Source organism: Thermobia domestica, chromosome 2, assembly GCF_964235325.1.
Source record: "Thermobia domestica chromosome 2, izTheDome1.hap1.1, whole genome shotgun sequence".
NCBI lineage: Eukaryota > Metazoa > Arthropoda > Insecta > Zygentoma > Lepismatidae > Thermobia > Thermobia domestica.
In genome coordinates, this window is record NC_137455.1 from 385,938,296 (window position 1) to 385,951,367 (window position 13,072).

A 13,072-nucleotide genomic window follows, 5' to 3' on the forward strand; every position below is an offset into this window, starting at 1 on the left:
TTTGTTGTGTAATAAAGGATGTCAAACTGATTCTTTTAACAAATAATATTTGTTAACAAATAATATGTTAATATTTCAAGTATTTATGGATATGTGATATTTTATATGTATAAGCGATGGACAAAATTATGTCGGTACCCGAAGTAAACAGGCCGTAATTCGTCCTTGCAACCGTAGCACTTAGCACAGAAATCTTCCATCTAGTAGCTGTGAAGGCGTAAATATCAGTTTGGCTGCAGCATTCATATGGGTTTTATTTGAACACTCTGCTAGCCGTTATGTCCACTCTCTCAGACTTTTAAAAAGGCATGATTATTGGAACGGGCTGCTCAAGCCTTAGTGACATAAACAGTCCTTTTTGTGTGCGTGTTGGACGGAGCACTTTCTCAATTGTGGCGGCACCTTACTGAAAATATGGGGAGACGGTATATTCGAAGCAAAACAATGGATGAAATTTGAAGTTCACCATCAAGATTAGGCGAGTTCTGAAGTGAATAATGGCTCAAAATCACAATACAACGGTGTCCACGTAAACTCCGAGATGAACATCTATTTCCAGGACACATATTAATAAAAAATATTCAACTGCAACCATTCATGATACTGGACAGTACATAAGTGAGAACAGACAATGTAGTTCGACAAATCTGTATTTATAATATTTCAGATCACCGGGCTATTTGTGTGGAGAACGCTTTACATGTTGACTGCCTCCTTCCAACTGTTAAACATGGAGGTACTCTTTGATGTGCAATGTAATGTGTGTGTCTTTGCATTCTCTGAGACCACTCATAGTCTTTTATGAGAAGATCGTAGCACTTTTCAGCATTCTGGGCGATCATCTCCAGCTTATGCTCCAGAACATGTTCGCTGGTGAACAACCTTTGTAACACGTGCATTTTTTGATGAGTAAGACTACAAAATGGAACATCTCGTCTGGGTCCCTCAGTCCTCTAATCTGCCACTGAATTTTGAAAAACTAATTTTTTGTGAGGTAATTTGGAGGCCAAATTGCGTATTAGGTTTTCACCTTCAACCTCACTTTCTGAATTAGAGATAGTTTTGTACGAGGAGTGGACGCGTATTCCCTCAAAAATTGTGTGCATTACCTGTATTTGTTCATTTCGCATAGGACACAAGCTGTAATTCTGGCTAAGGGTGGATATCAGCTACTACTTATAGATTTTATGTTGTGTTACATATATTTATATTATCGTGTCCATAACCTGTAATTTAGCTAACTAATGAGGCTAATGTTATCTTCCAAAGCTAATGTAGTGAAGAAATTAATATTCCCTAGAGGGGTTTTAAGATAACTAGGACTTTCAGCGACCATATAATAAAATTGTTTTGGCTATATTTAATAAAGCAAGTGAAATTGGCTTAACGGAAATTCGATGTTACCGTCAAGTAATTGTGGAAATGATCTCTAGTTATGATGTCGTCAATAGAGAACTGATATCTCATTTTAACATATTGAGTATTAGTTAAAATTTAAAAGTCCAACTCCTGGAGCTAATCTACACTTTCAGGCGAATTATCTGAAATTGCCAAGAGGGTCTGGATCCCGTGGAATACCAAAATACTTCATGGATTAGTTTTTGCTGTAAAATTAAATTGTTTGATTTAGAAAAACTCCAATGTTGAAATTCTAAATGGAGATACAACAATTAATGGATTATGGATTGGATATGGATTATGGAGATACAACAATTAATGTAGTTGTAACGCCGTAAATAATGAAATACCACTTCATTTGAACTCTTGAATACAGAGTATGAAGAGGTTAAAATTAATATTGAAGATTAAGAATTGCAGAGCTTATTATATGCAAGGAAATAAAAGGATTTTCCTGTAGGGTATTAGAGAACCGTGGGCTCCCAAACGCTGTGTTTACTATGTTTAATTGATTTTCTAACACTGTGTTTAATAGTAATAATAAAGTGAACGGATTCGTTTTATTTTTTTTAAAAAAAAAAGACTACAGTAAATAGTTATATGGGGTACTGCCGTCATAAATACTGTAGAAGAACGAAACTTTCTGATGGATGCTATAGGATACATATCAAATAAATAAACAATAACTGACCTCTGGCGTCGTAATTGGAGCAACAATATCTTATTTGGTACAAGGTATAAGAACGGTAAAATTTGAATATCTAGCAACCAGAACTGATCGATTACTTGCAAACTGTCCTGTCCTTTATCTTATGGCCAATTTTAACGTAAAATTTATTGCAGACAAATGTTATGTAAAATTGTAGCTGATTATATAGTCTGATGAACACTTAGAGGAAGGATTGCTGTTTCACACTCTGTAAATAGTAACACGTGTACTGTGTTAAGTTTCCTTTGATTATCAGTGGCCGCTCTTGAGGGAAGTCACATTGTTAAAAAAGTAATTTTATCTCTACAAACTAAGGAAGAAATATTTCATCTTCTTCTCTCGTTTATTCGTTTCCGACTACCTGTGATCCCATCGACCGTATCATGTCATTTATTCCTGTTCTGTATTTTTTTTTTTCCATGTTCAGGTTCATTGCTTCCTCAATTCCATCAATTTGTCTTGTATTATGCCGTCCACTTCTTCTTTTTCCTTGAACCTTTCCGTGTTTAGTGATTTTCCCAGTGAATCATGACTCCTCATTGTGTGACAATTTTAACTTTAATATTTTGCTCTCCACAGTCCATGGTACTCTCAGCACTCTTCTCCAGCAAAATAATTCAATGGAGCCAGTTTTCTGTTTATTTCTTTTTCAATGTTCAGCTCTTACATTCATACATTACTCAAAAAACCATTGCCTTGAGTACACAAATCTTCCGTCTCCAGGGTGATGTCTCAGCTGCTAACGACTTTGCTAAGGTTTGTCATAACCGTCCCAAAAAGAAAGTGTCTTATTTCCTGGCTACAGTCTTCATCTATTGAGATTTTCGAACCTAAGAAGATAAAATTGATTACCATCTCCATTTCTTCTCCCGCTGCTTGCCGCGAGGAAATAAGTTGAGTCGCCATAGTCTTGGTCTTCTTGATATTCAGTCTTAGGCCAGCTTTCACACTCTCTTCTTGCATACGGCTTCAGAAAGCTGAACATTAAGTAAGCTTTCTTTCCTTACCTTGGAACGATAACATTTAAATTTTTAACCATATAACTTTCCTTGAGAGTTACCACTGTTCTTATTATAAGTTTATAGTTGTTGAATATTTTAAGCCTGAAGTCAAAGGATTTGGTTGTATTACATATTCCTAACAAGGACTGTTTTAAAAAGCCAAAATTGTATCAAGTCAGCAAACAGAAGAATTCTATGTTAAATAAAGTACAGAAAATTTTATTATTTGTCTTGTAGAGGACTGAGTCTCCGTAGGACTCTTAACCTCTGCTTTGGCGGTACGGTCAGTATCCTGGGTCTTGTTGAGTTGATTTTAGTTAAATTTTAGCTTAACGCCCCTTTTAGCAGCAAGGCTATATGAAACGTGGACCTACTGATTACGGTGGAATCCAAACCACTTGAGCTTTTTCCAAGAACCGAATCCGGGTCTCCTACGCCAAAGGCGCGTACGCTAATCGCTTAGCCACAAAGGAACTCTCCAGGGTCTTGTGTTTACGTTCACGATGTGAAGAAAATAAACTCGTATCAAACCCACTGCTATTGTAAATATTCATACTTGTACGATCATGACAATGAAAGTTATCCAAATACTTAAGTCACACAAACCAACATGAAAATACTTATAAATAATGCATTGTTAATTATATATTATGTTTCTTTTCCTTAGGGGAATCAAATGTATATACATTGGGTAATATTGGAGCCCATAGGATAGTCTGTACGAAGCTTCCGACCGTTGGTCACACACGTGAAGCAATGACAGCAGCTGGAAATACAACAACGAGATTATTAGGTGAGTAGCAAGTGATAGCAAACGAGCTTAATGTAGAATTTCTACATGTGTGGTTGCTCAAAATCTTTAAAGGTTTGTGTTATGTATATAAAAGACTTACAGTTACAACAAAAAATATATTTGTTATGTTTCGGAGGCGATATATTAGTACCTTCCTCAGGCTGTCCTCCGTTCTAAAATCTTAGCCTGGTTCTTCCCTTATATACTATTTTACATTTTTTGGTTACTTTTCTTCTTATCTTATCTCTGCTCATCTGCCTTGTTATCTTACTCTTCTTTTCCCTTTTTGGTTTATCTTTCTATCTTCCCATTTTTCTATCTTCTGTTCTCCCCAGAATTCCTTCCCATATCTTGCTTATGTTTAATCATTCATTGATATTCATCCTTACTTCTTTTATTATACTTGCGTCTGTCCATTTTCTCACCAGTGTCATATTGTAGTGTTTGTATATTATGTTTTTTCCCTCTTTAATTGTCCATCGTTTTTATGTGATTTTATTCTCTTCTTTATTCTTTCCCGTTCGTAATTTTGAAAAGTTAAATTTTCTTAATCTTTTTTTTTTTTTTTTCCTTTCACGTATTTCTTCTATTATTTTATAACTTCTCTTCTGATCTGAGTTATTCTTCTGATCCTTAGGTTGCAAATTCCATATATTAAAAAATTAAATTAGAAAAAAAAATAGTTGAATATTCTGCTGAATCAAGGTTATAAAAGTACCATTTATCAATTCTTTCTTTTTTTTCTTTCTTTCTTTGATGTTAGTGTTGATAAGAGTGCCGAAGCGTCTCCAGAGTTAAATAATTTTAAATATCTCTTTTCTGTAGCCTTGACTGAACAGAAAATTCGACAAAATGTTGCTGAAGTTTGTAATAATTAATTCAGGCACTCTCGTAGAGCATATGGAGCATTCAATAGAGACTGACTGTTGAATTAGCAGAGACTTACCGATTGATGGCAGATACTTCGTTAGTTAGCGCTTGTAGAATAAAGCACCGAAAAACAAAATTTGTCATATGGCTGGTAGTTCAGTTTGTAGAACATCCACTCTGTAAGCGGAAGAATGGGATTTGAATCTCTGTTAATCCTACGGGAAGACTTTTCTTTGTTGATAATTGTTATTCTTTACTTACTGGTATGAAAATTATTTTAAGTAAATTAAATAATTGAGAAACTTTTGTTGTAATAATTCTTGTTGTTAATAGACAATGACCAGGGGCGGCTTTAGGATTTTAATGAGTTGTGTTGATTTTGAGTTTAACGTCCCTTCCAGCAGCGAGGCTATATGAGACGGGACTTATTGATTAACGTGGAATCCGAACCACATGAGCTCCCGCCAGGAATCGAACCCGGGTCTCGTACGCTAAAGGCGCGTGCGCTAACCGCTTAGCCACGGAGGAGCTCAATTTTAATTTTGGGGAGGCCCGCTCCCTCGTTTATGGATACATATACACATTTGATTCATTAATAATAGTAGGAAGTTACTTTTACAGTAGTGGTTGATGTTATTTATTAAATAATTGTCTACCATTGATATAAGTAGTGGAAAATATATTTACTCTTTATTGTATCTCTTACGTTTATATATTTTTCAAAATTTTGGGGTAAGCCCGTGCCTACCCGCTAAAGCCGCCATAACAATGATGCAGTATTGTTCGAAATTCTATTATTTTATTTTCATTTATATACTATACATATTTTTCATTTCTAGAAATTTTCCCCCTATAATTAATTTATTTTTTATAATGAAATATTGAAACATTTCAGTTTATTACTAGTTTTGCCCGAGAAACTGAACGCTGCTTTCGAACCCAAATGCCCAGCACGTTGTTCGTTATCTGATGTTATTATGGAAGGTAACTTGCCTTCCAAGCAATAATCAGCGCCATCACTATTTCATTTTAAAGTAAATATATTGATTTTTATATTTTTAACTTTATTATTTATTCAAATATTATTATTATTATTATTATTATTATTATTATTATTATTATTATTATTATTATTATTATTATTATTATTATTATTATTATTATTATTATTATTATTATTATTATTATTATTATTATTATTATTTAATACAGTATGTTCTCTTAAAATCCAGTGTATTTACTATTAAAATCATTTTCAAAATTTGAGCTTGTAAAGCCTAGGAATGGATTAATTCGGTTTCTATTATTTTAAAGAGGAAAAGTGTCGTGGAACTCGAAACGGGGCTTCTGGAACGGATTAAGTTCGGACTCCAGGGTATCACTATATTTTTTTTAACATGGTACAATATTGTATTGAAGATTATTTCTAACAAGTGCTTTTTCATCTTGTAGGTACCTTTCAAAAAGTTGATTTCGTGTTTCTTGTTGGAGTGGGTGGAGGAGTACCTCATTATACGGACTACAATAAACACGTTCGTCTTGGTGATGTCGTAGTGTCACATCCGACCAATGATAGGAAGTAAGTGGTTTAATTTATTTACATCTATCAAAATCAAATTTTGTTTGTCTTTGACGGTACTTACAACTAAAGTAAGAAATGGTAAACCATCTAGTGAATGAGGCTTGAATTATGTGTTAATTTGTTTGCCAACACTCCATGTCATGAACTGTACGGAACATGCTGGAGTACGCTGCGCCTGCGAAATTTCACTTTACGCAAAGAATCCTAGATCGATGTATTTACTTAAGTTAAGAACTGTCTTTATTTGCACTTTCTGCTTCCACTAATAAATGTTTTCAACATTCACGCCGTAGTCGCAGCGTCTCTCTGTTTCTGTAAGATCACCGAAGTTAGCAGTGTCAGGTCTGGCGAGAACTTGGATAAATGATTATCAGGTTAACTAGACGGTGTTGACAGTGAAATTCATTGACGAAGCTAAAATAAAATTAAGCAGTCGTACCCAAACAACTCTTCCACTTAATAATCTTACTCAGTAACTTATTCTGTCAGGGCTGCACACGCTGATACTAAGTACAAATAGTAGGTATTAATCATTTCTTTAATTACATAGATTCTAGAATAAGCAATCACTACATAATCATCCTTTTTATATCATAAGGGGCATTTTTGTCCCTAATTCCTTCAGAAAACTACAAAACCAAATACAATGTAACAACCGTAACTCAAATCTCAAGGAAATTACAAAAACTTCGAGTTATCAAGTAATTCGAGATAGCGATGTTCGAGTTACCAATTAAGATCGAATCTCGTGGTAGAAGCGACTTTGTATTACGAGGGAGTCCTAGACGGAAAAATCTTTAAGTTTTACGTTCTATGGTTATGCTGGCTAGGCTAAAGGAGACAGTGATGATGAGAAATTAAGGAAATCGTGGAATGAAGAAAGTGGGAGGAAACGGAAGAACTCCGAGAAAACCCACGCACACGGTGTTGGCCACCACAAGGTTCACTTGGCGCGAACTGGGATCGAACCAAGGACCACATGCACCAGGGATGAACGCTGTACCATTGAGCCACCGCGGCCTTTAGAGCCCTTGACGGGTTAAGATCATTGCATAGCAAAAATTGGAGGACCAAGAAAAAAAAAAAGACATTTAACATACTGTATTTGAATAAAAGTAATGCTTTTATTTTCCTATAAAAAAGGTTAGAAAACACTAAAAGTAAGTAACGTAATTTATGAACTGTATAAAATCTAGCACAGTTTGTTTATGTCGTTTTAACTACAAAAATAAGTCTAAACATTAATCAGTCTGAAGAATTTGATTTCTTCAGTAAACCTCTTTGAAGAATTTTACAGCACTTCCAAGAACTGCCATTTTTATTTCTCTTCTAACACTTCACTGTATCATAAATCATTTTATTAAAAATCAACTGGGCAGCTAAACTTGTTCTTAAAACTCACAAAAACATGCAATTGTTAATAAACTCAAAAGATAGTCAAGACCTAGGCAAGGAAAGATGTTTGATTTGGATGGGATGTATAGAAATTAAATGTTTACACTCATAAATAAAAGCATTTAATTTCCACATACACTGTCCCAATTAAGTGACCTTTGTTACCTAAGTCTTGATAAGGCTGTCAACGAAAATTCAACGTCTAATACGAATTTTTAAATAATCTATTAAAAATTGGAGAAGAGAAAGTGAGTACTTTTTGAGTTTTTGATAAAATTGCACTTTAAGTGGTTTACATTCAAAATTAAATGTTAAAAAAAAAGTAATTAAAATATTCAAAAGGAAGTTCACAGAATATAATTGAACTATAAATTAAAAGACAAATTCTGAACAAAGCATATATTAATTAATAAATAATAGCGTTACAGTTTCGGCAAATTAACTTTGCCTTCATCAGACAAATTAGTTAATTTGCCGAAACTGTAACGCTATTATTTATTAGTTAATATATGCTTTGGTCAGAATTTGTCTTTTAATTTACAAGAAGTTCCAAAGCTAGAATGAGTGGTATTCAAATAATTTACTGTACTTAAGATTACGTAGAGTAAGTGTTTCGAAGCTTTCAATGTTGCCAAGTCCCGCACGCAAAAAAATGTAGCGCCTTTGAGCATAAAGGGTGAAAAAAAGTATATATTAGTTAGAATAAACGTCACTCTTTTTTTACCGTTTATGCTTAAAGGCGCTACATAAAAATAATTTGTTTTTTGGATATGTGATTTGGCAATATGAAAAACTTTACAATATTTATTATTATATGTAATTTTACGCCTTCGATCTTCTTCCGAAGTATGACCATTGAAGATAGCAGGAGTGGTTCCCGAAATACCTCATCATTTTAATCAGTATGGTATAACACAGATTAGTTATTGATTTATGGTAGCAAAATGTTTCAAACACTTTCTTTATTATAATTTTAGTTTATGTAACATATTCAAAATAGAAAACATTATACTTAAGTCAATTCATTGATTTAGGAAAGGTATTAATGAGAGAAATTATAGCAGAGGAAAAGCTGTTTCTGATTCGATCTACAGTCAAACTTTTTTTTCGTTTCAGACGCATATATATCTATTGTGACAGTGCAAAACCAACAGGAAGTGGCGCCTACGAATTCGAAACAAAGGAATGGTGTCCTCCGAATTTAGTGCTTCAAGAAATAGCTGCTCAACTAAAATCTCAGGTAACGTAGCTGTCAAAGAAGAAGAAAAGTAAATAATATTTCCTAGATAAAAATATACTTGCCCAAAAGTGATAAGCAGAATATACATTCTTTCCCATAGATTATAATAAAGCTAAGAACGAATTAAATAAAATAACAATAAAAAAGTTATTTTACTTATACAGATAACAAAAAAATAATTTGTGTGAGGAAACACATTTCGTTCACAATTGCGACAGTGGGAGGAAGAAGAACAAGGTAAAGGTATGTGGAAATATAAAAATAGCTGATAAATCTGTGAATTTCAGGTAGCTTATCAGTTTATTTCTAACTGATGTACCGCAACATTATGAGAGAGTAAAAGTAAATACTACGAAGATCCTATCAGAATGTTCCAAGTTTTCAATACTTTCGTGAAAATAAAAGAATATGGAATGAAAATAAACGCTAGAAAAATAAAAGCTATGGTAATTGAAACGAAGCGATTGGTGTTAAATATAGAAGTAGGAGCAGAGAAAATAGAACGGGTGTCTAGCTTTTGATACTTGGGTAGTATTATTGGGATGATATGAAATGAGAACGTGAAATAAAAGCAAGGATAGGAATGGCGAAGAAAGCATTTAAAAAAAGTCTACTTTGTAGTCCTCAAATAAAGAGTTGAGAAAAAGACTCATAAAATGCTTCGTGTAGAGTGTTGTATTATGTGGGGTTGAAACACGGATGTTTCACAAGAAAGATGAAAAAAAGATTGGAAGCTTTCGAAATGTGGGTGTGGAGAAGAATGGAGAGAATTAACTGGGGCGAGCGGAAAACGAATGAGAGGGTGTTAGAAATGGTGGGGAAGAAAATAACAATTTTAGATATTATCAAGAAGAGGAAGAGAAACTGGTTGGAACATTGGCTGAGAAGGAACTGTATCATGAGGGACGTACTGGAGGGTATGGTGGTAGGAGTGCCAGATCCATAATTCTAGGATATCACCAAAAAATAACAAAGAAGCACAAACTTTATCGAAGCTTTGTATTTTTTTTTTTTTTTTTTTTTTTTTTTTTTTTTTTTTTTTTACAACTTTTCCAGTTATTTATTGAATGTACCTTGTAATTCCTGTAATTCACTCTACGTAGAAAATACAACAGCATGCTTTGCTTAAAAATAAGCAGGTCATTGTTTAATATACGTAATGTTTATATTGAAATGTTAATTGTGTGTGTATTTATTTCCAGGCGGATATAGATCTTAATTCTATTCCGTGGGCAACCTACTTGGCCGAAGGATTGGAAAGGTTGCAGTCAGAATCGGAACATGACTTCAGGCAACCTCCCGCTGAATCGGATAAATTGTATATGTCGATCGGTGACCAAGATCTGATTGAAGTGGCTCATCCAGCACCTCAAGAAGGGTCACTGCTCAGGTGGGCTTCTTTTGAAATTTTACTAATATTATTTGAATCTAGCAGTCATGTTTTCTATTGCATATTTTAGGTTAAATCTAGAATCTCGTATGCAGAATATTTATTGGCTAGGTACTAGATATGTCACCATGTTCTCTGGTAGAAGCAAGAGCTTTACTTTAATATGAATGGTGTCGCTACTGTCGGTAGTAAATGTAAATGATTCAATACAAGTGCTTGATACCACGATGAATCGTTACTATTGCTTATTCTAACAACAATGGATAGTTATATGCGCAGTAGAGTAATTTAAACATATTTCATCTTAAACTCCTATTATAATTGAATTAGTTATTCCTCCACAGCCTTCACCTCACTGAACACTGTAAGTTAAAGTCATGCTTTGTCCTATTTTGAAGTTAAGTTGGAATCAAATCTCCAAATTTCCTGCACATTAGCGTCACTTATTGCCTCCAGGTAGGCATGCAGGTAGAGACACCTATGAGGATGATTGTGAACTATTAGCAAGTGTTATATAGAGATCGAGACGTTATTGTATTAAAATAAGGATAAGATTTGAGTGTATGTCATTAGTGCGGGATTAGTAGGTTTGCATTTTCTGAAGGATTGAATTCTTTACAAAATTGGTAGTTACTTCTGTGACGATAAGTCGGAGTTTAGGCGTCAGAGGGTCGACCATGACATTTTAATAACTATGCAAGAAAACTTGGATAACACTATTTTTGGACTATATGCTTCTTTTTAATATACACAGTGCATAAAGAAAGTATTTTTCAGAGATACGAATGATGAATCTGATTTTTGTTTGTTTGAGTCTTAGTTTTCAGTACTGGCATATCCGAAGGTCTAACTGTTGTATGAAACTGTGGTTAGATGTGCAAACAAAACTAAGAGAAAGTTGACTGATGAAATGCTGTCTGGGACTTGGGAGTGCTGCTGTTGGGGAATTGGTACGAGAGAGACAGCCCAGGTGACAAGTATAACACTTGCGTTTTCAAGAAAGTCATAAAATGGTTAACACAAACAGACCAGGGTTTGGTTAGAGAACCTAGAAATAAAACTAAAATCCTCGAGCTTAATAAGGAAGATGGGTCGAGCATCATATAGGATTGGGATAGGTTACTTGTAACTAAATGTACATTGTCTCCCCAGCACCAATTCCCCAATAGCAGTACTCATAAATCCCAGTGAACATTCCGTCAGTCTAAAAATACAGATTGCGAGCAGTTACAATACTGGTAGCAGTAAACGGAAGAAAGTGCTTCATACTCACTGCAGTGATCACGTAAAAACTAAAAAACGTTTTCCAGGATCCAGATTCAATGTCTAAAAAGGTTAAAAATTAAACGAAAACAAAAAGTGAGGAAAGGTCAACGGATAAAAAGGTAATTCGAAGCACCTTCACACCACAGAATATCATGATAAATGAACCATCGTTGATCACTGTAAAGCTAGTAACTGTAGTTATTCTTCTTTCTTTCCAAATGGCAGCAGTATGTCATAAAAAAGATGGCTGCTTCATATTGGGTTAATTTCACATTTGTCCAGATAGAGGTCGGGGAATATAATACATCATAAAAATAGAACAGGAGAATGATTTTCAAGTGTTTAATATACTAAAAAGAGCTGATGATGAGGGTCATGATCCTTGAAAACGTTCTTTAGTTTTCCATAATTAATGTGGTGAGTATGAAGTTTTTTTTTTTAAATTTATTTCGTCAATTATTTCCCAGTCTTTTCTCCTTCATTCGATGTTCGTTTTTAAAAATTATAACAAGAATAATATACGTATATTGCACGTCATCAGGTGAACTTGGTCCGATCTTCACCAAACTTGGTTATAGTGGTAGACCTTAGTGAGCTAAAATATTTTCTGTGCAGATGTTTTGTTCTGATTTATCGGCCATGAAAGTTGGTATTTCAACTTAGAAAAAAAAAACTGATTGATTTTTTGAACAATAATACATAGAACAAATTTGTTTAACGTTAATGTAAGTAAAAAAAAAAAAAAAAAAAAAAAAAAAAGTAAGACAGTTGATTAGAATTGATTAGCTATGTTGTAAATGAAGTTGGTGGCCCCACGTAGCGTAGTCGCTAACGTTCTCGTCCTTGGTTCGAGTGATCCTGGGTTCGATTCCTGATGGGGACACTCGGTCGAAAAAGTATAAAAGCATTTTCAGGCCAGCCCATCCCGAATGAGGTTTTCCTGGGTTTTCCTCAATCACACCAAGCAAATGACGGGATGATACCAACATACAAATCCCATGCCACTTCCTTCCTTCCCTTTCCCCGGATAGTGTGATCGCTGAGGGACGTCATCCCTGATATGTGACAGACTAATATTGCCTTTGATGCTGAAAGCCCAGAAATCTAATTCCTAATCCCCTTTAGTAAATGAAGTGTCTACTTATAATAAAGGCTTTGTTAAAATCAATAAAGAACAATCTTTCTTCGCAACAGAGAAGCTTTGCCAGTTACATCTAACTACAATTTCAAAGCAGGTTTGAAAATGGGAACGGTTGAACTTTGGGAACGCGAGTTCAAAGACTGAAAAGCGAACAAAAAGCCAAGAATAGACTTATCATAGATGGCTCTTGATTTGCAGAATTGTTATTGTGCATTTAGGAAAGAAATGAAACCTTACATATCGAGGACGTTACTCGATATGTTCACAAATTCATATTCTTCACACCA

At 34.3% G+C, this 13,072-nt stretch overlaps 1 protein-coding gene across 3 annotated transcripts in view; it reads left to right on the forward strand.

The window, feature by feature from the left end:
• Positions 1-13,072, forward strand: part of LOC145678893 (uncharacterized) — a 199,220-nt gene that overhangs the window by 170,782 nt on the left and 15,366 nt on the right. For all 3 annotated transcript variants that reach the window (XM_081749476.1, XM_081749475.1, XM_081749477.1), the window contains 4 exons: positions 3,776-3,901; positions 6,224-6,350; positions 8,865-8,988; positions 10,191-10,378. In XM_081749476.1, the coding sequence (XP_081605602.1) occupies positions 3,776-3,901; positions 6,224-6,350; positions 8,865-8,988; positions 10,191-10,378 (565 nt within the window). The remainder of the gene's footprint in view (positions 1-3,775; positions 3,902-6,223; positions 6,351-8,864; positions 8,989-10,190; positions 10,379-13,072) is intronic.